This window comes from Notothenia rossii, assembly GCF_949606895.1.
Source record: "Notothenia rossii genome assembly, chromosome: 1".
Lineage (NCBI taxonomy): Eukaryota > Metazoa > Chordata > Actinopteri > Perciformes > Nototheniidae > Notothenia > Notothenia rossii.
In genome coordinates, this window is record NC_136912.1 from 33657013 (window position 1) to 33681369 (window position 24357).

General features: G+C 39.6%; 1 protein-coding gene across 1 annotated transcript in view; it reads right to left on the reverse strand.

The window, feature by feature from the left end:
• dnah6 (dynein, axonemal, heavy chain 6) overlaps positions 1–24357 on the reverse strand; it is a 116889-nt gene that overhangs the window by 57656 nt on the left and 34876 nt on the right. Inside the window, 10 exon segments of the mRNA XM_079649513.1 lie at positions 8945–9102; positions 9628–9775; positions 11126–11347; positions 16943–17086; positions 17179–17361; positions 19438–19560; positions 20783–21004; positions 21668–21880; positions 23597–23723; positions 23938–24045. Coding sequence (XP_079505639.1) covers positions 8945–9102; positions 9628–9775; positions 11126–11347; positions 16943–17086; positions 17179–17361; positions 19438–19560; positions 20783–21004; positions 21668–21880; positions 23597–23723; positions 23938–24045 — 1648 coding nt within the window.

Below are 24357 nucleotides of genomic sequence, written 5' to 3' on the forward strand. Positions count from 1 at the left end.
TAGGATAGTCACCATCACACCATCATAGGATGGGGGGTTCTCTTTCAGTTTTCAGTTTTCAAGTCCATGTTTGCTGACAGATATGTCATGAAGATTCATTGTGCCTCTTTTGCCTTCATCAGTTAGTGATTTAGAGATACTGTATACAGTTAAGTTCACAAGTAGGCCAATTCAATTCAGTTTGGTTCAGGTAGGCTAGATATTTAATGATGCAGAAAATAACAATCTGATTGTACTATTTATTTATGACACTTTATTATAATGTTTGCTCGCGTGCTTGCATTAATTATCTGTGCCCATGCTTTTTTCAAAGAAATAACTGCAAAACATTTTTTTTTTCTGTGCCCCTGTTGTGCCCCTGTATAGTATTGGGTCAGCTGACGCCCCTGTTTCACACCTTCTACAGTTTGATTTGTATAGAGGGAGCTCTGTCAGTTTTCGAATTACCCATTTGCTTTCGGGGAGCCCTATTTTTCAGAGCACATCCTGCTACTAAATATGTCACGCACGCTCTGTTGACTGGCGCAGCAGCGCGGATGCGATCAATTGCTATAAAAACACTCTTCTACTAATACAGACGGTGTCACTATGCCGGCGGATGTGGCCGTTGTTGAAGCCTCTTCAGGCTCCGCATCGGCAGGCCTCTCCCTCGGTGTGGAGCTGTCAAGCTCGACCCTAACGCCGCTTACAGCCGGCCAACTAAAAGTTGTTTTCCGTTCACGTTGTCATTTTTAGACTCCTTCGCTTCTTTGCTTGTGAATCCAAAAGCTGTGACGCTTGGCTGTTTTCGTTTTGCCATATTTTTTTATCACACAGCCAGAGTTAAAAAAATATCAATATGAACATTTCAAATACCGCGCCGGCATCACCGCCATAATCATAGCAACGTAAGTAAGAATGCAGCGCCGCCACATACAGATGGCAACACCCAGACATATTCACAAATATAAAACAAATATTCAGAAACTGTAATGAAAAATAACTATTATTTATTTCAAGAACTGTTATTTACAGAAACTCAACATTTCTAATCTGTGTGACACAAATATGCACGACTGTTTTGGGCTCCCCCTATTCATCTCAAAGTCAGCCTTCAGGGGAGCTCCCTCCCTCTTTGGTGGAGGCAAGCTCCTCCTAGCTCCCGCCGATTTCGAACAGTGTCTGTGGCTGAATGGCCAGCGATTAGGTGCGGCGCATTTGTCATAGGTGATCAGAGCTAACTGCCTGCTGTCAGATTTCATTTAAAAAACAGATCTGATTTTAAGACTATTTCTGCGCTCATAAAGAATGATAAGAATAAGAATAATGCGTATTGAACTGGTTTCATTCATTAGTGAGTTTATTTAATACTAGAACCGCCAATCGGGTCAATTTGTGTGATGTGTGTTGTGTGTGTGCAATGTAACTTTTTTTCAATAAAATATTAAAGTCTCCCAGTCCCTGACTTTTCCTGAAAGTGTGTTATGTAGCACCCTATGTTGTTAAAAATTGCATTCTAATAGCGGGATTTGACAGGTTTAGGTAGGCCTATACAAAAACCTCTGGCGGTTCTAGTGTTAAGGTAATTAGGTACAGTAGAAGCCCTTTTTTATCAGTAACGAATTTAGCAGTTGAACATAAAAGTCAACTAACTGAGGGTCACTTGCAATGACAGTGTTGTGTCTAACTGTAAGCTTGTCACTCAGAGTAACCTACCGTTAATTTAGCTGCTGGAGAAGAAAGATCAAGGGGGGAGGGGGGAGAGAGCTGTGGTTGATGGGCCATTAGTTGTCTAAATACACAGCTGAGAGCTGCCGTTTCATTCAGACTGTTTAAAAAACTGTAACAACGGACTATTTTTCTTAGCGGATGCATGTCAATTTAAATCAATACATACAACAATTGTTTAAATCAATACATACAACTATTTTTTAAATCAATAAAAACATTTTCTAAATCCATAAAAGCATTTCAATTAATATTGGGAGTCATGTCGTTACTTTGTTGCGAATTTGGCCGTGTAATAAGCGGGATAATTTGCAGCGACTTGTTCCTTATGGGGAAAATAACACCTGTCATGTGTGTGTAGTAGAGGTGTGTGTGGTTAAAACACTTTTATGAAGTGAAGGAATTTCCTTCTATAAAACAGCTGTGGGCAGCAGTGAGTGTCACGGACATGAATTCATAGATCAAGGCAGACTGGTGCACACACTCTCCTGTCCTGCCAGGCGACACGCCCGTTCTAAGCCGTGTCCCTCACTCCTCACATCCCAAGCATCCCCACAAGTGTGTTATGTTGTTACATCATTTCAGATGTTATGTTTCAGTTGTGCTCTGTCTATGTTCAGTGATGCAAACTTGTCACCTTTCGGCGAAATTCGCCGTTTTGAATCCAAAATAAGTCGTTTGTGTGATTCATGTAGATCTGCAATACAAATATTTTTGGGGTATGGGCAGTGGCGGTTCTACGGGGTGGCACCTGCCACCTCAGAAAAATGCCTTGCCACCCCAGCTGCCACCCCATTTGGCAGCTTTGTTTTGAAAGAAAAGTTGTGGCTCATCGGACATTTATGAGAGAAAATCTCTAATGTCCGAGTGCAAGTGAATGCAGCACAAGACGCGAGCTTTGTAACTCCTCCCCCCCCTGGCGCGAGCTTGGAAATATGATTGGCGGCGATTTCATTTGAACAGGAGGACAGCGCAAAACGAGAAGCATTTCGGATACAAGTCGACAGAAGGAATGAGGTATTTGCGGTCAGGGTATGGCTGGGGTAGGCTACAGCCATACTAATAAATGGCTTAGCCCCACCATGAAAAATGATGTTAAAGTAAGCAAAATAAAGTCTGCCAACTCGCGCGGAGTAAATTGCACAGACAGCAGTTAGTAAGATTGATTTCAGTAGCCACTTGTCTGGAAATACCGAAGATTAGAAACGGTTTTGAAAACTTTTGTCACGTAGTGATCGTCTTCTTAATAGAACATCTTTGATAATGTCTTCTGGCCAATCAGAATCACGATAACGGCGTGGTGTTGTTGCAGGAAGTCCCGACGGAGAATACTTTTGCTGTAGTACATCTCGATATACATCGGTACAACTATAAGACCCTACGGTTTGATGATTGATAGGTGTGTGGACTGTCTTTCATTTTGACACACAGAACAATGGGGGCTATCCACCCTTATCCACAATGTAAAGTAATTCACACAGCCTCTTCCCTCTCCTCTCTGTGAGGAGCAGCAGGTTCAGCTTTCAGAGAAAAGTAACAAAAAACTCAAATGACATTCATTTTATTAAATACCTCGTGTAGTAATATATATTTCTTTATTTTTCTTCTTAAGATTGCACCAGAATGTGTATTTGATGTTAGTATTTAAAAAAATCTCCTGGGGGAGAATCCCCCCAGACCCCCCTGCAGGGGTTGGGTTTTCAACTCTTTGACCTGTGGGGAAATTGCAGGATTGGCTCCAGATTGCCCTTTTTATTTACTACAAGACAAATGTGCCTTTTTATTTCATACAGTTCAATTTGGATTGAGACAGGGAAATAATATAAACCTCACGCGTGGCGTTTCACTGTCAAGGGGAGCGTGTATGTAATTACATTGCAAATACTGACTTGAGCCCCACCACTGTATGGGTTAGCCCTACCATAGATTACCCAACACAAATACTCTGGCGCCGCAACTGTTTGCGGTCTACTATGACAAAGAAGAGCCTGTCAAGTTTGACTGTACTCAGCATTGAATCAAAACGCACCATAGCTTTAAATTTGTGTGGCGTTTTGCTGATCAAGATGGTAATCGCCACATTCAGCTGTTATAGGCATGCCAACTTGATGCTCTGCTCACGGATGAGTCGATGAGAATAATAAACTGTTAAGATGATGACCTTACATGTGTAAATATATGTTTCGTCTTTGTGGGGGTCTGCCCCCAGAAAACAGTTTCAAGTCCTGAGAAAGTCAAATAAGACGGTGTGTAAAACTTCACTGCCCAGCCAAAAAAAAGTAACCACTTTGATTTAACTAGGCCAGTAGGTACGGGCATTCCACTGGATCATAACTGCAGCGATGTATGTTTTAGCTGAATACACAGTTTTTTTTTACCCTAACTGATGCAGTTAGTCATTTCTTTAATGTTTGTTCTTTCTGATGTAAAGTCAAGGTTGTAACTGTTTGCAATGAAGTTGTGGGGCGCTGAACTGTTCCTTAGATTCTTTTGAATTATGATAGTAATTACTGGTCTTTCAAAATTGAAGGAGGGTGAGCAAGCATCTTGAGGAACGTTCATCATTAACAAAAAATATAGTTTATTTAATAATAACACTGAAGATGTGAATCATAACAGTGATTGACAGCTGATAGGAATAATATGATTGTTAATATTATCATATTCATACAGACACACATTGATGAGACAGTTAATTAATGTATTTATTGCAGCAGTCTGCATATTTGGTACCCCTGCTGGTCTAAGAGTTAAACCAACTCATTCAGTTAAAATTCATTACATTACGTGTGCCACCTTATATATTTATATTTAAGGCTTTACTGATGTGCCACAATAATCTCACCTAATGTAATTGAGTTAAAATATCAATATTGTGGCTTTCCAAGTTAACATTGATTGATATGACTGCGATTAAATCAGAATATACTTCTGCCAGGGGATGCCACCCCTCAAATTCTCCTGCCACCCTCTTGCCACTCCATGAATATTTGTCTAGATCCGCCCCTGCGTATGGGGGAGGCTGGGACCCGGAGTAATCTGCGGCCGTGAGCTGTTATGTGCCATCATGACACGCATGGTGTTCTTTTTTTATATATTATAATGAAGTACGAGCTGTGTGCTCGAGTCTTCCTGCCTGTCGGCTCTGCTCATGGATGTATAATAAGGCTCTGCTGCTCCGAGATGATGGTCTAGCTTCAGCAGCTACATTACCTACGGGTGCGTTCGTTAATATTAACTGTGCGTCCGGAGTCACTGTGGCACAGACTGGACCGCTGGTGAACAGCTGTTAGAACGGGCCGTTCAGGTGTTCAGAGCAGAGCTCCCTGTCGGAGCGGCAGAGCGTGATGTGAACTGAAAAGTTTTTCTGTGGCAATGTTATTTAAGGAATCGTTGAGCTAGCTAGCTAGCATACATTGTCACTAGCTTTAGCCTTCTATTTCTAATAGTTTTTTTCATAGGCTATAAACAGAGGTGGTATAAGTATATATATTGTACTTGAGTAAAAGTAGAAGTACTCAGATCTTGTACTTGAGTAAAAGTAATAGTCCCAGAGTGTAGGAATACTCTGTTACAGTAAAAGTCCTGCATTCAAGATGTTCGTCAAGTAAAAGTAGAAAAGTATTATCATCAAAATATAGTGAAAGTAGCGAAAGTAAAAGTAGTCATTGTGCAGATTGGTCCATTTCAGAATAATAGATATGATATGTTTTATAATGATTGATCATGAAAGTGTTCTCAAAGCTGCTAAAGGTGCAGCTAGTCTGAATGACTTTGTATACTGCAGGGTAGCTTGTGGATTTACTCCAGGTGGAACTAAAGTCTGATTTAACACTTGATTAGATTTCACTTAATTAATCCAGATCTGTGAAGTAACTAAAGGTATTAAATACATGTAGGGGAGTAGAAGTACACCATTTACCTCTGAACTGTAGTGGAGTAGAAGAACAAAGTAGCAAAACATTGAAATACTTAAATAAAGTACAAGTATCTCAAAATTGTGCCCAAGTATAGTACTTGTTGAGTTTATGAACTTAGTTACTTTACACCATGTGGCTATAAAGATAAAAAGACTTAAGCCTTGCACAGAGGCCTGAAAATACATTTTCAAAATGCTCAACAGTGCTGCCAAAATTATAAACTGACTGTTCCACAATTTGAAATAAATGCTTTTATATATTTCTATTATGTGACTCTTTGGCGTTTCTGTTATTATTAACACTGCTGCTTTAGTTGTTCTGACTGCTAAAATCCTCTGTCATTCCGTGGGGTGGGGGAGCCGGGGGCTCGGATCCTTGTCACCTTTTTCATACCTGATGAGTTTGCATCCCTGTATGTTAAAAAGCCTCAGTCACCTTAATTCATGTAATAAAAACATCTCAGGTCAGTAACACTCAAAGCTAAATGTGCAATACCATGTTTAGCTATGTTACTATTTATAATGTTATTGTTGTTACATCAGAAGATGTACATATTGAAATGATTTCTTAACTTACAGTAGGCTATTTTTTACAATGTGTGTTGGAAGGATTTATTAAATTACAATGAATATTGTCATTGTTGAAGGCTTTTAGAGAAGGGTGAACTATAAGCCTGAATTACATAACATTTTATACCTAAAAACATAAAAGCCACAATAAATAAGTCACAATTATTGTAGTTATTTTTACCTCCCGTATTGCTTTCAACCCACCAGCTTTTATGGTGTTGTTACGTCACTAACTGTAAGCTTGTCACATACAGTCTATGGTCACTCAGAGTAACCTACTGTTAATTTAGCTGCTGGAGAAGAAAGATCAAGGGGGGAGGGGGGGAGAGAGCTGTGGTTGATGGGCCATTAGTTGTGTAAATACACAGCTGAGAGCTGCCGTTTCATTCAGACTGTTTAAAAAACTGTAACAACGGACTATTTTTCTTAGCGGATGCATGTGAATTTAAATCAATACATACAACCATTTTTTAAATCAATAAAAACATTTTCTAAATCCATAAAAGCATTTCAATTAATATTGGGAGTCATGTTGTTACTTTGTTGAGAATGTGGCCATGTAATAAGCGGGATAATTTGCAGCGACTTGTTCTTTATGGGGAAAATAACACCCTTCATCCAGATGAGGATCCCTCCGCTACACTTTGGGATCCTGATCGACCGACGAAACTCCATTAAAATATACATATTTTTGGTGAATTACTGAGTTTAGGCACGTTAATAACGTTTTAATGAAGTTGAATACAGTATATTCATATGTGTCAGTGATTTCATGTCAATTCGGCGAACATAAACATAAATGATCGTGGTGAAGATGATGATTAAATTAGGATTAAAAATCGAGAGCCGGGCTGCATTTCCTCCCGTTCGTTTTTTTCGAATAACAAAATTATTTTGTTAAATAACAACATGGTGATGTTTTGTAAATGATTACATGTCTCTTATTTAGCACAGAGTATGATATCCGTGACATATGGATCTTAACAAAGTTCCGCTGTACATCCAGCGTACTGTATCTCACTTTATTTCACATGAGCTCCAGTGTGGAACCCCACTGCACCCCCTGGTGGATCAATGATCCATTGCAGCTGGCTTCATTATAAATACATTTATCTATCACGGGGGCGGTCTCAAGTCAAGCTGGAGGTTTTCCCTTGAGCGAGGGCAGATCACGTACCAATCACGGCCCTCGCGTTTCAAACTGTCCGAAATGAATCGCTCCATCTGTATGAGAGACAAAATGAGAACAAAAATCCAGAAAATCACATTGTCTGATTTTTAAAGAATTTATTTGCAGTTATGGTGTAAAATAAGTATTTGGTCACCTACAAAGAAACAAGATTTCTGGCTCTCACAGACCTGTAACTTCTTCTTTAAGAGCCTCCTCTGTCCTCCACTTGTTAACTGTATTAATGGCACCTGTTTGAACTCGTTATCAGTATAAAAGACACCTGTCCACAACCTCAAACAGTCACACTCCAAACTCCACTATGGCCAAGACCAAAGAGCTGTCAAAGGACACCAGAAACAAAATTGTAGACCTGCACCAGGCTAGGAAGACTGAATCTGCAATAGGTAAGCAGCTTGCTGTGAAGAAATCAACTGTGGGAGCAATTATTAGAAAATGGAAGACATACAAGACCACTGATAATCTCCCTCGATCTGGGGCTCCACGCAAGATCTCACCTCGTGGGGTCAAAATGATCACAAGAACGGGACCAGGAAGACTGATCCGTGTAACGGAAAGAATGAATGGGGCCATGTATCGTGAGATTTTGAGTGACAACCTCCTTCCATCAGCAAGGGCACTGAAGATGAAACGTGGCTGGGTCTTTCAGCATGACAATGATCCCAAACACACCGCCCGGGCAACGAAGGAGTGGTTTCGTAAGAAGCATTTCAAGGTCCTGGAGTGGCCTAGCCAGTCTCTAGATCTCAACCCCATAGAAAATCTTTGGAGGGAGTTGAAAGTCTGTGTTGCCCAGCGACAGCCCCAAAACATCACTGCTCTAGAGGAGATCTGCATGGAGGAATGGGCCAAAATACCATCAACAGTGTGTGAAAACCTTGTGAAGACTTACTGAAAACGTTTGACCTCTGTCATTGCCAACAAAGGGTATATAACAAAGTATTGAGATGAACTTTTGTTATTGACCAAATACTTATTTTCCACCATAATTTGCAAATAAATTCTTTAAAAATGTGATTTTCTGGAGAAATTTTTTTTCTCATTTTGTCTTTCATTGTTGAAGTGTACCTAGGATGAAAATTACAGGCCTCTCTCATCTTTTTAACTGGGAGAACTTGCACAATTGGTGGCCGACTAAATACTTTTTTGCCCCACTGTATATACAAACTGTTTATAGATGTATAGGAGTAAGAGCTACAGTACCTGCTGAAATCCCGGAAGGGGAAATCAGATGTAGGTACATGCATAATAAGGTCCTTAAAAAAATTGCATTATGGGTATTTGTGTACAGTAAGCAGCACATAAAGACTTATATTTACGTATCTTGTTAGGGGGAAGCCTCGAGGCTATAGTCATTATGATAGGGTAAAAGACGGAAGTCAGGTGTAATACTGTAGTATAAAGAGCAACAAAGGAGGAGAGCAGGTTGGATGGATGGGTTGAACAAGACAAGGACTTTTACCCAGGAGACCGCTGTCTAAATCCCATGTGAAACCAAAAATGACAAACTAACATAGCTTTTGTAACATATGTGACCTGATCTAATGTTATATTTATACCTGGATTTCCTTCCAGAAGAACTTGGTTCTGTCGTAGAAGCCAGAAAAGTCCTGGAACTGACGCAGCAGCTCTATCGGCGGCTGAGAGCCATAGCAGTCCAGTTTGGGCATATTCAGGTCGTCCACAAAGACCAATAGCTTCTTGTTACCAGGAGCACCTATAATGGAGGGAGAGGGAGAAGTATGAGGAGAGGAAGAGAAAAAGATGAACAGATTTACAGACTGACAGGTGGCAAGGAAAGTCTGAGATCATTCACTGTACGACAAAAGAGATGGATGGATGGTTTGCTCGAAGAAAACAAATATGTCTAAGCAGTTTAGCATGTTTTTTCAAAGATTTTCCACATTGCAGTATCAATCAATCAATGTTTATTTATATAGCCCAATATCACACATGTTACATTTGTCTCAGTGGACTTCAAAGTTTGTACAGAATATCAGTATGACAATACGACACCCTCTGTCCTTAGACCCTCACATCGTACAAGGAAAGACTTCCAGAGAAACCCACAGTTTAAAGGGAAAATGGGAGAAACCTCAGGGAGAGCAACAGAGGAGGGATCCCTCTCCCAGGACGGACAGACGTGCGATAGATGCCGTGTGTAAATTGAAGAGATAATACATTTACAGCATAGGTAGACCAAATGTTTGGGAATGCATGTGTCTATAAGTACAGCAAATACCCATGATGTTTTTCCTCTTTTTCTCCAGTTTAGACTCAATGATCTCCTGAGTGCGGGCGGAGGAGGTCTGGGCGGAGAAGTTGATGTAGACAGGGAGGTATCCTTCCTTTTCCTGGACACTGTTAAGAAGCCCTCGAGCAACCACTGACTGTGAGGGGAGGACAAACACAAATAGTTAGAAAGACTTTGTAATGCTGTCTACAGCCACTGTAGATCGTGTATTGTCCAGTTAACCCTGAAAAGGGACATTCACACATCAATATTTTGTATTTAAATTAAACAATTTACAAAATACACATCCTGTAACAGTTCTGAAGATATAGCAGCCAGGTATATATTGCTCAGTTATTAACGGCAGATATAATGTGCAAAATAATATATTGCACATTATTTGTATTTCACAGCAAGTGGTGTTATAGCATTGTCTGTGTTGTTGTGTGTGCGGGGGTCTATCAGGGGGTGTGTTAGACATTATAACCAAGTTACACTGTTATTAGACCTATATTTCAACAATGTCACACCAATAGAATTAAGCAATAGCTCACGACAGGCCATGGTATATGGTCATTATATCACAGCTAAGGGGCGTGGTTCGGCTCCCCTTTTTAGCCCAACTTTATACAGTTAACTCGACCGGACTTCTTTCTGCAGATGTGAGCGTCCTTTAACAACGGTCAATAAGTCCTTGCTGCACATTATTCCTTACATGTTTTCATCTTAAGGTTTGTTAGTTAGTTAGTTTCGTAACGGACGTAATGTAACAGTTGTAACGGTTGTGGCTTTTCTCAGACGCGGAGGGATACTACAATTCTACCAGTGATATACGCTCATTATATCACGGCTAAGAACCAATCAGATTGCTTGATTTGACTTGTCCGTTTTATAATACCCATTTTAAACATGGACACAGCCTGTCAAATATCTATATCCCTCAGGTTACAGAAACCATTAAAGGGGGAACTTGAATAGAGTGTTGCAGTAATGATTGCTTCACCCGCAATTGAGGTAGCATTTTACAGGACAGCACTTCCGTCTTTCCCTTTCTCAAAACCAATGGTTTTTTGAATGAGTATCTGGTTAGATTCATTAAATGAGGTCTGTGGTTCACACATGCCTACAAGATTTTCATGTTTTAGACATAAAATGCGTTAGCAAATAACCCAGTGGTGAAAAGCTTGTGTCTTAAAAACATAAATTAATGAAGTTATGCAACCGTAATGAAGCTTGTTTATAACCATCTTGTTTGTTCATTTATAGACATTCTGTTCTACAACATATAATACTTCCCTAAATACCCCACTAATGAATGTCGGAAGCTTGTATGTGTCATAAACACGGCGATTGCCAAAAAGTGACTGAAAGATACAACATTAGCAGCCTTCACCTTCGCGGTGTTGAATGGAATTCATGTGACTGTGATGTAATTTAATGTTTTTTTTATTGCCGAGGGGAACCATGTGTTGCTACTTGCGTTGCTAATGTAGCCCTTATTCCCTACCTTGCCCACTCCGGTGCTGCCAGTGAAGAGCACAGAGCGTCGCACAGATAGCAGCTTCTCCATCAGGTAGCCGTAGCGCACGGTGTCTGTGGTGGGGACCAGCATCTCAAAGAAGGCCTGCTCGCTGTTGTATTTAAACGACGGGATGATCGCCTCCCATGGCTCCAGGCGCTTGTGGTTGAAGTTCATGTACACACTCCACAGGGTTCCATTCTTAGGGAGCTAGAAGACACACAAGAGAAGATAATCTAAAAAATATGACGAATATCATGATAATGTATAAGGTTAGAAGGATCATTTTGTTTTTGTTATGAAGCTAGGGACTGGGGGTACTTTGTGACTTATTTTACAACGCAAAACGTGGGTGTTCTCTGAGATTAAAGTGCTACATTTACCAGAAGGAAATCCAGAAATAATGGGAAAAAGACATTAATAATGTCTGAGGATGAATATTCATTAATTAGAGAGTAAAACATGTAATAACTATTTACTTATTTGTTAAGGAACCACATATTTTAGCATCAGGAATAGATGAAAGATATCACTGTGTACTAACTGTTGCACCTTCTAATTTGCTTTTGGCGATCTGTGAGTCTGTAGTTTAAATTCCTAATATAATTTTGTGACTTAAATCCCAGATAGAAAAATAATTCTTGCAGATTTACGATTTTAGGATCTCAGAAAAAATATTACCACCTTTTCCCAGACTCCTTTTTGACATATAGTGGCCCTTATACACAGACATAAAAGCCTTTGTGGAGCTTTACAGAAATGTACAATGCATCCATTAGCATGTATTTTATTAGCTATAAAACCTTGTATGAAATCTGGCATTAAAAATATATTGTGCTCTGCAGTTGATTGTAGTCTCTGTTATGTGGCACTTTGTGATTTTCCCTGCAGAATGTGAATTAGCATGTGTCTGCTGTATTTGTTTCCCCGAGTCCTGCTGTCACTGATGTATTCCACAGCTGGGAGCTTACTCATCTCATGATAAACACAAACACATCTCGCTGATCTAAATACTATTTAAATTGGAGGTATAACATCAGCTGCTGAACAGATGTGGTAGCATGTGGGGTGTTGGAGATTAGCCTTTATGAGCCTTTCCCTCACATGCTCAGTCCACTTTAGGTATGTGAGTCATGTTCTACCCCTGCTAGCTCCTGCCAACGTCAGTAAGGCATTCCCTCAATCATCTGCCACTACTGGCGGCTGACACAAAACCTCTCAAACACTTAACTTTCCATTTCCTGTCAGGCTAAATGACTCATAATGTTAGCCCCTACTTTCTTTCATCTATTCCTCACCACCATTCTATAACAACCGATTTATAATTGGCAAGGAAGGATATATGCAATGGCTTTCACAACCCCATATCCAGCCATGTAGTGGGGGTGGTTGGTGACTCTCTGAAAGGTCCCAATGTGTTCAGTTTGATGGGCTGTCTTCTGAGTGGTTAAACATTGCTAATGGTATACCACAAGGTTCTGTTTTGGGTCCACTTTTATTCTCCATCTACATCAACAGCTTAGGTCAAAACGTGGATGGAGCAACTTTACATTTTTATGCGGACGATACCGTGATGTATTGTGCAGGTCCTTCCATTAAGGAGGAGTTTTTAATATCATTCAGACGCAGCTCTCTGAGCTTAAGCTTATTTTGAATGTTGATAAAACTAAGGTAATGCTATTTTCAAAAGCTAAATAGACACCAGAGACCGCTTTGGATATTGTTACTATGCAAAGACAAGTACTTGAAGTGGTTACATGTTATAAATACCTTGGTATCTGGCTTGATAATTGCCTCTCTTTTAAACTTCAGGTCAATAATCTGCTTAGAAAGCAGAGGTTGAAGCTAGGTTTCTTTTTCAGAAACAAGTCCTTGAGGCCAGGAAAAGGCTAGTCTCTGTGACCTTTTTAACTGTGCTGGACTATGGTGATCTGGTCTATATGAATATGAATGCATATGTGATATATGTATGTGTACTGTATATCAGGGTATATGCAGGAATCCTGAAGTCAAATGTAATACCTTTTAGGACCTTTTTTAAGACCCTTTCCATACATTTTAAGACCTCATCGCCACTTTGAGTTTTAACCGGTTACCTTGGCGACACACTTTACCTCACATTTACTATATACAGTATTGATTGTCCTTCCTCCTTATCTTCCAACCATTTGGACGCAAACTTGCATTTCCCCATAACGATGTTGTTTAACAACCGGGGTAAACAGACCTTTGTACGCTATCAAGCAGTGAGCGTGCGATGTCCTGTTCAGATGACGTCAGATCCAACGGGATTCCATAAATAAACTACACAGAATCACACTACACACCTACGCAATGATTACATTCTGGCACACTGTAGAATACAACCTCTTTGGACAATTTATATACTTATTGAAAACAAGCTACAAAATGTAATACCTTGGAAAATGCCGTTTAATACTTTTTAATAGCCTTAATTTTCGCTAAATTCAATTGATTTATCAACTTTTAATACGTTTTAAAGGTCCGATGTCATGGCCATTTCCACTGATCATAATTTCATTGTTGAGGTCTACTAGAATAGATGTATATTGTGCAATTTTCCAAACTCACATTGGTTTCATATACAGCATCTCTGTAAACTACGTGTATTCACTGAATTTCACTCTCTGCCTTTAACGGCTCGTTGTAGCTCCAGTAGCTCCAGCCCCCACCCTCCCTGTGAGCACAGTGTGCTCTAATCGGTCGGGACGTTGTGAATCGCGCTATGCTCCGTGGAGGTGTTGTTTCCTTGTTTAGCGATACACAGCAAAACACAGCCAAACTCATCCTGAGCACACACAAAGTCACAGCCGAAGTAAAAACAATAAGTGTGGCTTGATATTGAGTAAGAAAAAGGTTGATAAACACTGAGAATTGGTCTGCATAGAGAATTTTGCCGCGATCCCAACTGTCTGTTATCAGCCTGCAGCCAGGGAGGAGAGATCAGTTGAGCTGCCTGCACTGAGTGTGTGTGAGGAAGTCCGTGGATTGGTCAATTTGGACCAATCAGCGGGGGCTTAACGTAACGGCTCCGCGGACGTAACGTAACGGCTCCACGGATTGGTCCATTTCGTTCCGGGTACGGTTGACATCATGCGTACCCGGAAGAATCAATGGACAATGACGTATCTCCAACGAGGCGTTTTAGGGAGGTATTTTCTGTGTTAGAGTTTTACTCGCTACAGGGTGTACTTTGAGGGTTTGTGACTCTGCAGACCGTTTACATGCATAAAAACCTTCATAACACAGAAGGGGACGGGTAATAACCAGAAAAGCATGACATGGGACCTTTAAGACCCTGCGGACACCCTGTATATGCAATGCATATATGAATGCCTCCGCACAAGTTAGATGCCGTCTATCACAGTGCACTGAGATTTGTTACTAACTGTAAAGTATTTACTCATCATTTTACCCTGTATGCTAGGGCAGGTTTGCCTCCACTAACTGTTCGGAGACTCAGTCACTGGTACATGTTCATCTACAAAGCCACGCTGGATAAACTACCATCTTACATCTGCTCTCTGAGCACACGACACATTGAAAGTAGCTATTGCCTGAGATCTCATTCTGTGGTTTTGTTAAATATGCCAAGTGCTAGGACTGTCTTAGGGGTGAAAGCTTTTAGGTGCGCAGCTCCTCTAACTTGGAACAGTCTGCAAAAAGAATGGAAACTGAGCATTTTGGTTCCACAGCATGTTTTTAAAGCTCGGATAGATGCTATGCAATCTGATACTGTTGGTACCTGAATGTCGTTAGGCATGTACATTGTAAATCCCTGTACTGTATCTATGTTGTATGATGACCTTTTTGTTTTCCTGTTGTTTTCTGTTTTCATGTGGAACCTACTTGCAGCAGGTCTCCCTTGAAAAAGAGATCGATAATCTCAATGGGATTCACCTGGTTAAATAAAGAAATGAAAATCATTCTGTCTGATTTACCTTTCCAATTTGGTATTACTGAAGTTATTTCTAGAATGTACAATGTTAAATGTGATCTTTCTTGAAGGGAATTAAGGGTTTTCTGAAGTGGGGTTATAGGTGGTACTTATCAATTGTCAGTGTATTAAGTACAGTAGATGGAGGTCAGCACTACCCTATATTTTCACAGTTGTAAACCCAACCTACACCTTAAAAAACATATATTTACCAGACATGGGGAGTAAAGAAATACATGTAATGTAACTATGGATTTGTTTTCCCCTTTTCTGTAGTGTGTTATATAGGTTTTTGTAAATGGTGTGCAAAGGCTAAAATCCTAAAGGTACTCGAGTGTGTTTTTTCAAACTGGGGATGTGCTGACCGCCATTTACTGCAGGATACGTTACTCACGCAACTCCACTTCAAGAAATCGGGACTACCCCTTTAGTAATGTCTTGATTTCAGAGTGACTGATATCATAAAGAATAATTATTTGTCAAACTCCCTGAGCTCCCGCTCGATACATTCTGTGGCAAAAGTACTTTGATGTAATATCATATGAGCCTTCAGGCTTTTTCACATATTTCATGCTATTACCAGCAAATGCTTTGGTAAATGGATTTGACTTTGTTATAGCGATGAGGGGGAAAAGAGAAATGTCCTGAGTAGCAGAGAAGAGTTTTACAGCAGCTGTGTACGGAAACCCTGAGAGCAAGTATGGAAAATAAAAAGTGGTGATCCATTTGATATATTATTAAAACAATGCTGTGTCTTCTTAACACAGAAGTAGATTTAAAAACAGTTAATTTTTTCAAGATACTTTTACATAGATTTTTTAAAAGAATATGCTGGCAATAGGGGTGCATACCAGTTCCCGGTATTACCGAAATACCGGTTACTGGCGGCTACGGTATACCGTACAAAAAATCAGATCCGGTTTTCGATACTTTTTAAAAAAAATTTATAAAAGTGAGGCGTAATATCGTTAAACTCGCGCCCAAACCGTCGGGATTACGATGTCAATTTCGCCGTGAAACTCCGCAAACGAGTCACTTTAGAAAATCTAAAGTGTGGCTGCATATGACTGCCAGTCTGATGGTGGGGTCTGTAACCACTGCAATACGTTTATTTCTGGGAAAGGTGGCAACACATCCAACCTCCAACCAATGCTGTCTCGTATGGCAACCAAGTACCTTTGTGTTCAGGGAAGCAGTGTGCCAAGCGAGAGAGTGTTCAGTTCAGCAGGTAATATCCTACGCTGTGAAAGGGCCCGTTTGGATCCAGAGAGCAGAAATGCTCATCTTCTTGGAGATGAATGCACAAAACTGAACTGTGATGGGATTTGTTTTTCTTTCATAAGGCAAATGTTGATTTTAATTATGCTATTTTGTTTTATGTGCAATGCGGAGATCTCATGATCCTTTATGTGTTCTCTGGTCAGTCGAATCCCAGGTTGAATATTGATTATACTGGTGCCATTTTATTTTTCCATTGACAAGATCTACTAAGTATTCACGCATGATGGTTGATATAAATGATACTGCAGAATCTGTTTTCTTCATAGATAACGTGTTTTTCATTGTTTGTTCAGTACTAAAATGTTCAAGTACCACAATTGAATTTAATATTCATTTGATATGCTAACTATATCATAAAGCGCTTCATGGGTTGAGTATCGGTATCGTTCAGTAGTATCGGTATCGGTATCGTAAAAAAGTCAATGATATGCAACCCTAGCTGGCAAAAGTCCATCCTATCTTTGTATGTATATGTATGTTTAAGCTTCTTCGAGCATTAGGAAAAGCGCTATAAAAATCCCATGTAGTATTATTATTATTATTATTATTATTATTATTATATGTACCTTAGCATTGTTGTTGCCTTCAAACTGATCCCTGATGAACGTGTCGAAAGCATCCCAGTTAGAATTGGTCAGGTTTCCGCCAACTGCCCACAGGTAGCAGAATATAAAGGTCTGACATAATACACTGTTTAGGTTCTTGGAATCCTGAAACACACACAAAAACATAAAAAGGAATAACATTGGTTAGTAGGCTATGGGATTCACTCTTATCTTAAAGTGACAGTTACATCTTGTACCATTTGAAGATCTGGCCCTCCTTTGCCCAGCAGCAGTGCCTCCAGCAGGGAGCACAGAGAGGCCACTTTGCTGATGTCCACCTGTCGGATGGCCTGGGTGCAACGCTTCAACACGAACTGAAGACCATTCTCCACATAATGCTCAAACAGCTCCAGCAGGTATGTCCGCACCGGCTCTGGGAGCTTGAGAGATGACATGGAGAGAAACAATTGATAAAAGAGAGGGAGGAGGGTTAGATTATTCAATAGTTGTCTGTCCTCATAATCATTGAGGCAACTTAGTTCACTTTAGTTATGTTCATGGTTCCTACAGCTTAAGGCAAAGGAAAACATTTTAAACAATTCTCTTTCAAATCCACTGAGAAATAAATGTAAGTACAACTTTACAATAAACAAATTTGAAGGAAAAAAATATATTGTTTAACTCCTCCTTCAGAGCGGCAGGCACATTAAGTCAAAAGACGTAATACTAATATACTGCTGTAAATGTGTAATATACATGTTTTATATTGTAGTAAAATGTGCAAATTTGTACCTTAGCTTTTTATGTTTATATTTGTAATCTTGTGTTTAACTTTATCTAAATTGAATATTTTACTTTATCTTATGTTAATATAAATATTTATATTTTACCACATTTTTCACCAACAGCCTGAAAACCTGGACGTCAACAGGTGTGTGCAACAGTTCTTACTGTCCCCGTCTCCGTTGTGTTTGGAGCGTCTTGCTGTGTTTTGTATTCAGCGTAAATATCTCATTAATACTTAATAATATGAATAAACCACTGTATATATTGTAATATACATGTTATGTATTGTAGTACAATGTGCACATTTATACTTTTACTTATTATATTTACATACATTTATTTGGACTTTTTAACATGTATCTTTATTTGAATTTGTTCTTTACTTCTTATGTTAATATCTTTATTTTGTATACTGCACATTCTAACTTGAATTTGTTATTTTTATATTAATGTTCTTTATCATATGTTTTTTTGTAATAATTTAAGTTTATTTTAAGCAAAAATGGAGCAACTGTCAACAAACACAATTTCCCCTGGTATGAATCAAGTATACCTATTCTGATTCAATGACTTGAGGTTACTGACAGTTTGGACAAAATGTATAATTTTACATACAAAATGTGCCCCTGTGGTTGCTACCGAGCATCTGCTCTCTGCAGCGAGCGATGGGGTCGTTTTGTGCGTGACGTAAACGCAAGAGACATTATATAAAATAGCGTATTTCCAAAAAGGTTAAATTAGACGTTTCCTTGAACAGTTATTGCATCTGGAGGAGAGTGTGGGACAGAGCACAAAGAAAATGAAAATAAGAATAATTACGGTCAATGCACTTCTAGTCCCGAGAGATACAGGGAGAGAGGCTCTCTTAGACAAAATGTTTTTTTTTGGAGAAGGTAGTTTTACTTTAGGGGCCCTTTTAGGCTTTCTGGGGTTGTCCCTTCCCTGTAGCTCTATAGGATGTTGTGCATGTAAATGGACTGCAAAGGCTAAAATCACAAATGTCCCTCCATGGGGAGTTTCTCTCCCACACACGGCAGTTCAATCTCACTTCCTGAAGTCAACATTTCCAAATGTCCTTGGGCAAGGTACTTAATCCAACATGACATGGTATTGAAGACTTTGGATAAATTGTCAGCCAAATAAAAATAATGTAATGTAAAAATGACAGCTTTAGATATGTATACTATCATCAAACAGATTAGTCTCAGTTAATTAGACAGTGAGACAGAGTTAAACAATAAGAGAGAGTTAAAAGTTAAGAGGAAAGCTGACTGGCTCTCAATGTGAAGCCAAATCACCCAAAAAAGCTGCTGCAAGCTATACATTTTGATGTGATGTTATTTTCTGTCATCAACATTTATGCTGAAGCTTAAGTTTCTCTGCCTGTAATGCCTGAAATGGCACATTACCTTTCATGTACCAGTGCTCAAACAGCCACAGATTCACACACATAGAATACTAAATTAGATGATATCCTCTAATGTAGTGGTTTTTCACCTTTTTGAGCCCCGACCCCTAAGAATAATAACAGTGTGCACATACTGAAGTAAATGCATTATAAGCTGGTAAGTGGTTGTCTATTTATTTTTGTCATTTTCTTTCCTTCTCGAAAACCATCTGGAGACTAGCATAAAGGACCCTCCAGGTTGAGAATCTCTGTTCAAATACAACAAGCGTGATTTGAGCCACTTTGAAAGGCCTTTTTTCCTCACTGATGAGGAGTGTCCTACCTTGGCTTCTAGACTGCTGATCCACGTCTGGACATAAGGCATCCACTTGAGCTCATTTGGGTCGATATACACCATCCCACAGCGACTGACGGTGGCTGGAGATGCTACAGACAAGTCCTGGACCTGAAAAACATGGTTTAACAAACTATGTTTTAGTATAAACCTATGCTTAAATATATTCAAACCTTAAACCTCATATATCTCTTCAAATATATTCAGAGAACAGACACAGGCATTGGCTGTCTGACAATAGCTGATAAGACACATGACATAGTGCTCTTTGGTATGGGAGGTCAAGGAGAAAGAAAGTCAGAGACAGTGTTGTTTTGACGAATATTCCATCAAAATGACTCAAATTCAGATAGAGAAGCTTACTACAGGCCCTGTGCAGGATACGAGAATGGCATGGATTGAGAATTGGGTGTCCTGGTTGTTTGTCATTGTCACAAAGTGGTGCGATCATTAGGTCTCAGATTATAAAAATGACATGTATAAATGTATTTGTAAATGGTCTTTAACATGTAATAGAAGGAAAAGCAATGGGTGTATTGGTATGGGTTAGATAACTGTGGCAGGCCTGCAAAAAAAGCATCACTGTGCATAAAAAGGAGTGTTGACAAATCCAAGAATGTTATTTGCACAAGTAGCATGCATATTACATTAACGCAGCGTCCACACGGCGGCGTGCGTTGAAGCTTGCCGGTGAGCTTGTCTGAAACTCGACCAACAACCAATCACGTGAAACCCCTGCCCGGACACACAAGCACGCGGTTTGATTGGCAAGAGCTTGTACTGGCATTTGATTTGATTAGCTGACACTTCCGCCGAAGCTTCAAAAGTTGAACATTGCTCAACTTTTGAAGCGAGCAAAGCGAAGCAACGCTCCCACAATGCAGTTCGGCAAAGCGTGACGTCACCCCATTCAAAATGAATGGGCAGAAGCGTTGAAGCTTCAACGCACGCCGCCATGTGGACGGGCCGTAACAGAGAGAGACAGAAGATTTGAATTTGGTAAACGTACTTATAATAGTTTTTTTGTATAATTTAAGAATCAATCGTTTTTCTTTACCTTATGTTACCTTTTAAGAAATAGAAATTGCTTTCATGTATTTACATTTCATTGTCAGCTGTCTTATTAAGCAAATCAAAATATCTCAAAACGTTATCAATATATAGTTAACATACCTTGTTGCGAGCCATTTGGCCAACATTTATTTTAATAAATTAGGCTTTAAAAAACAGATCTGGACCAAATCAGCCGTTTCAAAAACTGCTGTCCCCAGTGTAAACGCACAAACTCATCTAGGTACACACTGAAGCAGAAAATATGAAACTCAGCTCTAACCTCGAACAACATGTGTATGGATGGGGTGAGTTTGATTCGCTCGCTGTTGGCCATACAGAGCATCTTGTTGTCGTCGAGCACCGTGTTCATGTTCTCGATCCACAGGGCGTCCACCGGGCCGTCGCAAATCACCCACTTGTGGTCGTCGGTGGTGTCGTTTACCGCGTGGCGGACACTCAGCGCCATCAGTCCGTCACGCCACTCCATTGTTAACGTGTTAACCTAAGAAGTTGAGGAAAATAATGAACGTGTAAGAAGGGAACCGGAGGAAAACAAGAATACTTTACTTTTATCGGGGGACATTGGGTTTTCGTTGGGATGCTCCATTTTAGAATTAATTAATTAATACAACAATAAATAAATAGCACTGTTTAAATAAAATAGGAATATTTATTAAAATTGAAAACAAAACTTTATGGACATACAGTAGGTAGTTAAACCAAGAATGCACAACAAAAAATTGAGAACAACGAAATACAAATATAAATATTGAGTAAAATGTCCATATAAAGATTAAATAAAATGGAATAAAGATATTCATATAAAGATAGGTTTGATCAAGAATGTCATAAAAGGCTCAATAAAAAAAAATATATAAACAAAGTAAAATGTTCAATAAAACATAAAATAAAAATAAAATGAAGAAAAATATGTATATAAAGTTTAATTAAGAATGCACAATTGTAAGATACATACATATAAAAATAGAATAAAATATGTATATCAACAGATACCGTTACAGTTCAATGTGTACATATAGACAATAAATAACATGTCATCACTTCCTGTGGCGCATCTTGGTGGAATGAGTGCCTGAGCAGAGTGTTGTGGAGTGGTGTGGGAACAGGAAGCTGATGTGTATCTGATTCTCCTGTCCTACAGTACCTCTCCGTAGAGCTCTCCCATGGTGACAGATTTGGGGTTGAGGATGTAGGTCTTGACGTGCTGAAAGAAGGGGTTGTTAGCCTTGTGCCCCGTGGCCTGGAGGGTCTCCAGTGTGTCTGCCAGGATTCTGTACACCGTGGTCTTACCTCCACCTGTAGGCCCCACCAACATGACACCATGACGCACTAACATGGTCTCATACAGCTGGATCACCTGATCGAATGGAAAGAAGAAGTAGAAAGGAGGACATGTTTTGAGAATGGACCGAGTTTCCAAAACAAAATAAATGCATTCAAGCCTACAACTTATTAAAGTGGAACAAACACGAAGCATCTGAATTATATTTGTTTATTCTTGTTGTATTTTTGATATTTTGGGTGAACAAACCTTAAAACTGTACACAGTAAATAGAAAACACCTTCCAAAGATGCAAAACAAAAGAATTCTGAACTCAGATAAATGTTTTGCAAATTTAAAACGGATCTGCAAATCAAACAAATTCCACAAATAATGAAAACAGTCTGTGCATACATTAATCTGATTCACTACCAAATGAAAAGCATTCCTGAATATCTTCCACTTTTTATCAGACATTTATGAATCCGGTTTTTAAATTGCAAATTCAAATTGGATTTGTGTATCTCAATTCTACACAGACCGAGCTTCGAGACATATTATCAACCGGTCTGAAAGAAAATCAACTCTTCCCACTCAGCCATTTTCAGGTAGCTCGCGATGGCCTGCTGATGACGTGGCTTCTGCATTTCAAAGACTGAAGATGACCATTTATATTAAATAACCAGTGGCAGCATTCAATATTTGTATTATGTAAATGCGCGTAAGTATTATGGGTTTATTGGTTTCATATTATAATAGAGCACAACATTGAAATTATTATTACTTTGGTTGGCAACTTGCAGTCCCAGGGAGAACAAACTACTTATCTTCTATGTATACCGTAATTTTCGGACTATAAGGCGCACCTGAATATAAGCCGCAGCAGCTAAATTGAATGATGTGTACATATATAAGCCGCACTGGACTATAAGCCGCAGGTGTTTTAATGTTTAATTACCATAGGTAAGGGTTCGTGCACAGAGGGGATTGTCGGGAAAGAGAGGGCTGTTTGAGGAAGCTCCCATTTATTAACATTTCAACAAACAAGTTGCATATTTGCATAACGTATTCAAGTGTTACCATTTAGTGCAATAGTAGCTACAGAACATGTACTGTGCCGTGTAAACTGTACTGTATCACATAGCGTTTCAGACACACAAACTTTTCATCTTTCAAACTTAAACGGTGCGCTCCCAGCGCACGTACCGGCAGTGATCTACAGCAGTGGTTTTCAACCAGTGGTACGGGGACAAACTGTCTCGCTCTCGTAATGTCTGTCTGTCTTGCTCTCGTTCTGTCTCTCGTACCACTCTCGGTTCCACTTTTAATTTTGCGCGCTAGTTGTCTCACTCTTTTCCGGCCTCGAGCTTTTCCTGCTGGAGCCCGCCGCTTAAAGGTGGGGGGCGCGGACCGGCCATAGAGCCCATAGAGTTAAAGGTGGTGGACTGTAACCTGTAAAATCCATAGATTTAGGAGGTCCCCTAGTGGCCATAGATTAGCCGCACCGTTATATAAGCTGCAGGGTCGAAAAATGGGAAAAAAGGCGCGGCTTATAGTCCGAAAATTACAGTATATCCTTTCAGGTGGTAATAGTCACAACACACTTTTGAAACTGTTCAAATCATAAAATATTGAGACAAATCTATCCCGATACAATTTAAGTCTTGTTATTATATGTTAATGTTAAATCTAAATTGGAATATGAGATTTACATTTTAAATCTAAGTGTATAATTCAAAATTGTAAGGAAAATTAGCCAAGTACAGAAAATCTAAACTTTCATAAGGAAAACATTAAAACCCTGTTTTGTACCTTCTTGGTCATGCCAGCCAGCGGCTGTAGGTTTCGCTTCACCAGAGACTCCAAGATGGTGGTGTGTAGCACGCCGTAGTCATGGTCAGGAATACTCACACCGGGGAACAGGTCCGATAGGATACCACTGGGAAAGAGGGGGGGGGTATAATACATAAACACATACAGTACACAATATACAATGTTGTGTTTCCACAGAAATAAACAAATCACAGTTATTTCTCATTAAAACGTATCTTAAGTGTGATCCATTGTAATAAACGAGTTGTATTTTAGGTGTGTGGACAGTCGTTGCACCAGGAAAGCGTTGTGCTTTTTTCCAAAAGGTCTAAGAGGCTTACCCAAACAGCATAGCATCATCAGTGAGGAACTTTGGCAGGTTAGAGTCCCTCAGGGCTCTGATGAGGACCACATCCTCACTGAGGTGGGGGTTTTCTCTCTTCAAAGACCTAAAACACACACATTATTATTAGTATACATCTGCTCCCTGATTTCAAGGCGAATTGTAAGTGGCTACTGCCTGAGATCGCATGCTGTGGTTTTATTAAATGTGCCAACTGCTAGGACTGTCTTAGGGAAGATAACTTTTAGATGCGCAGCTCCTCTGTCTTGGAATAGTCTGCAAATTAAATGGAAACTGAGCAATCTGGTGCCACTAAATTAGTTTAAAGCTCGGTTGGATGCTACTCCATTGGATGCTGTTGGTACCTGTTCATGTGGATAGTTATTTAGTGGGAATGCTTACACAGCATTCCAACTAT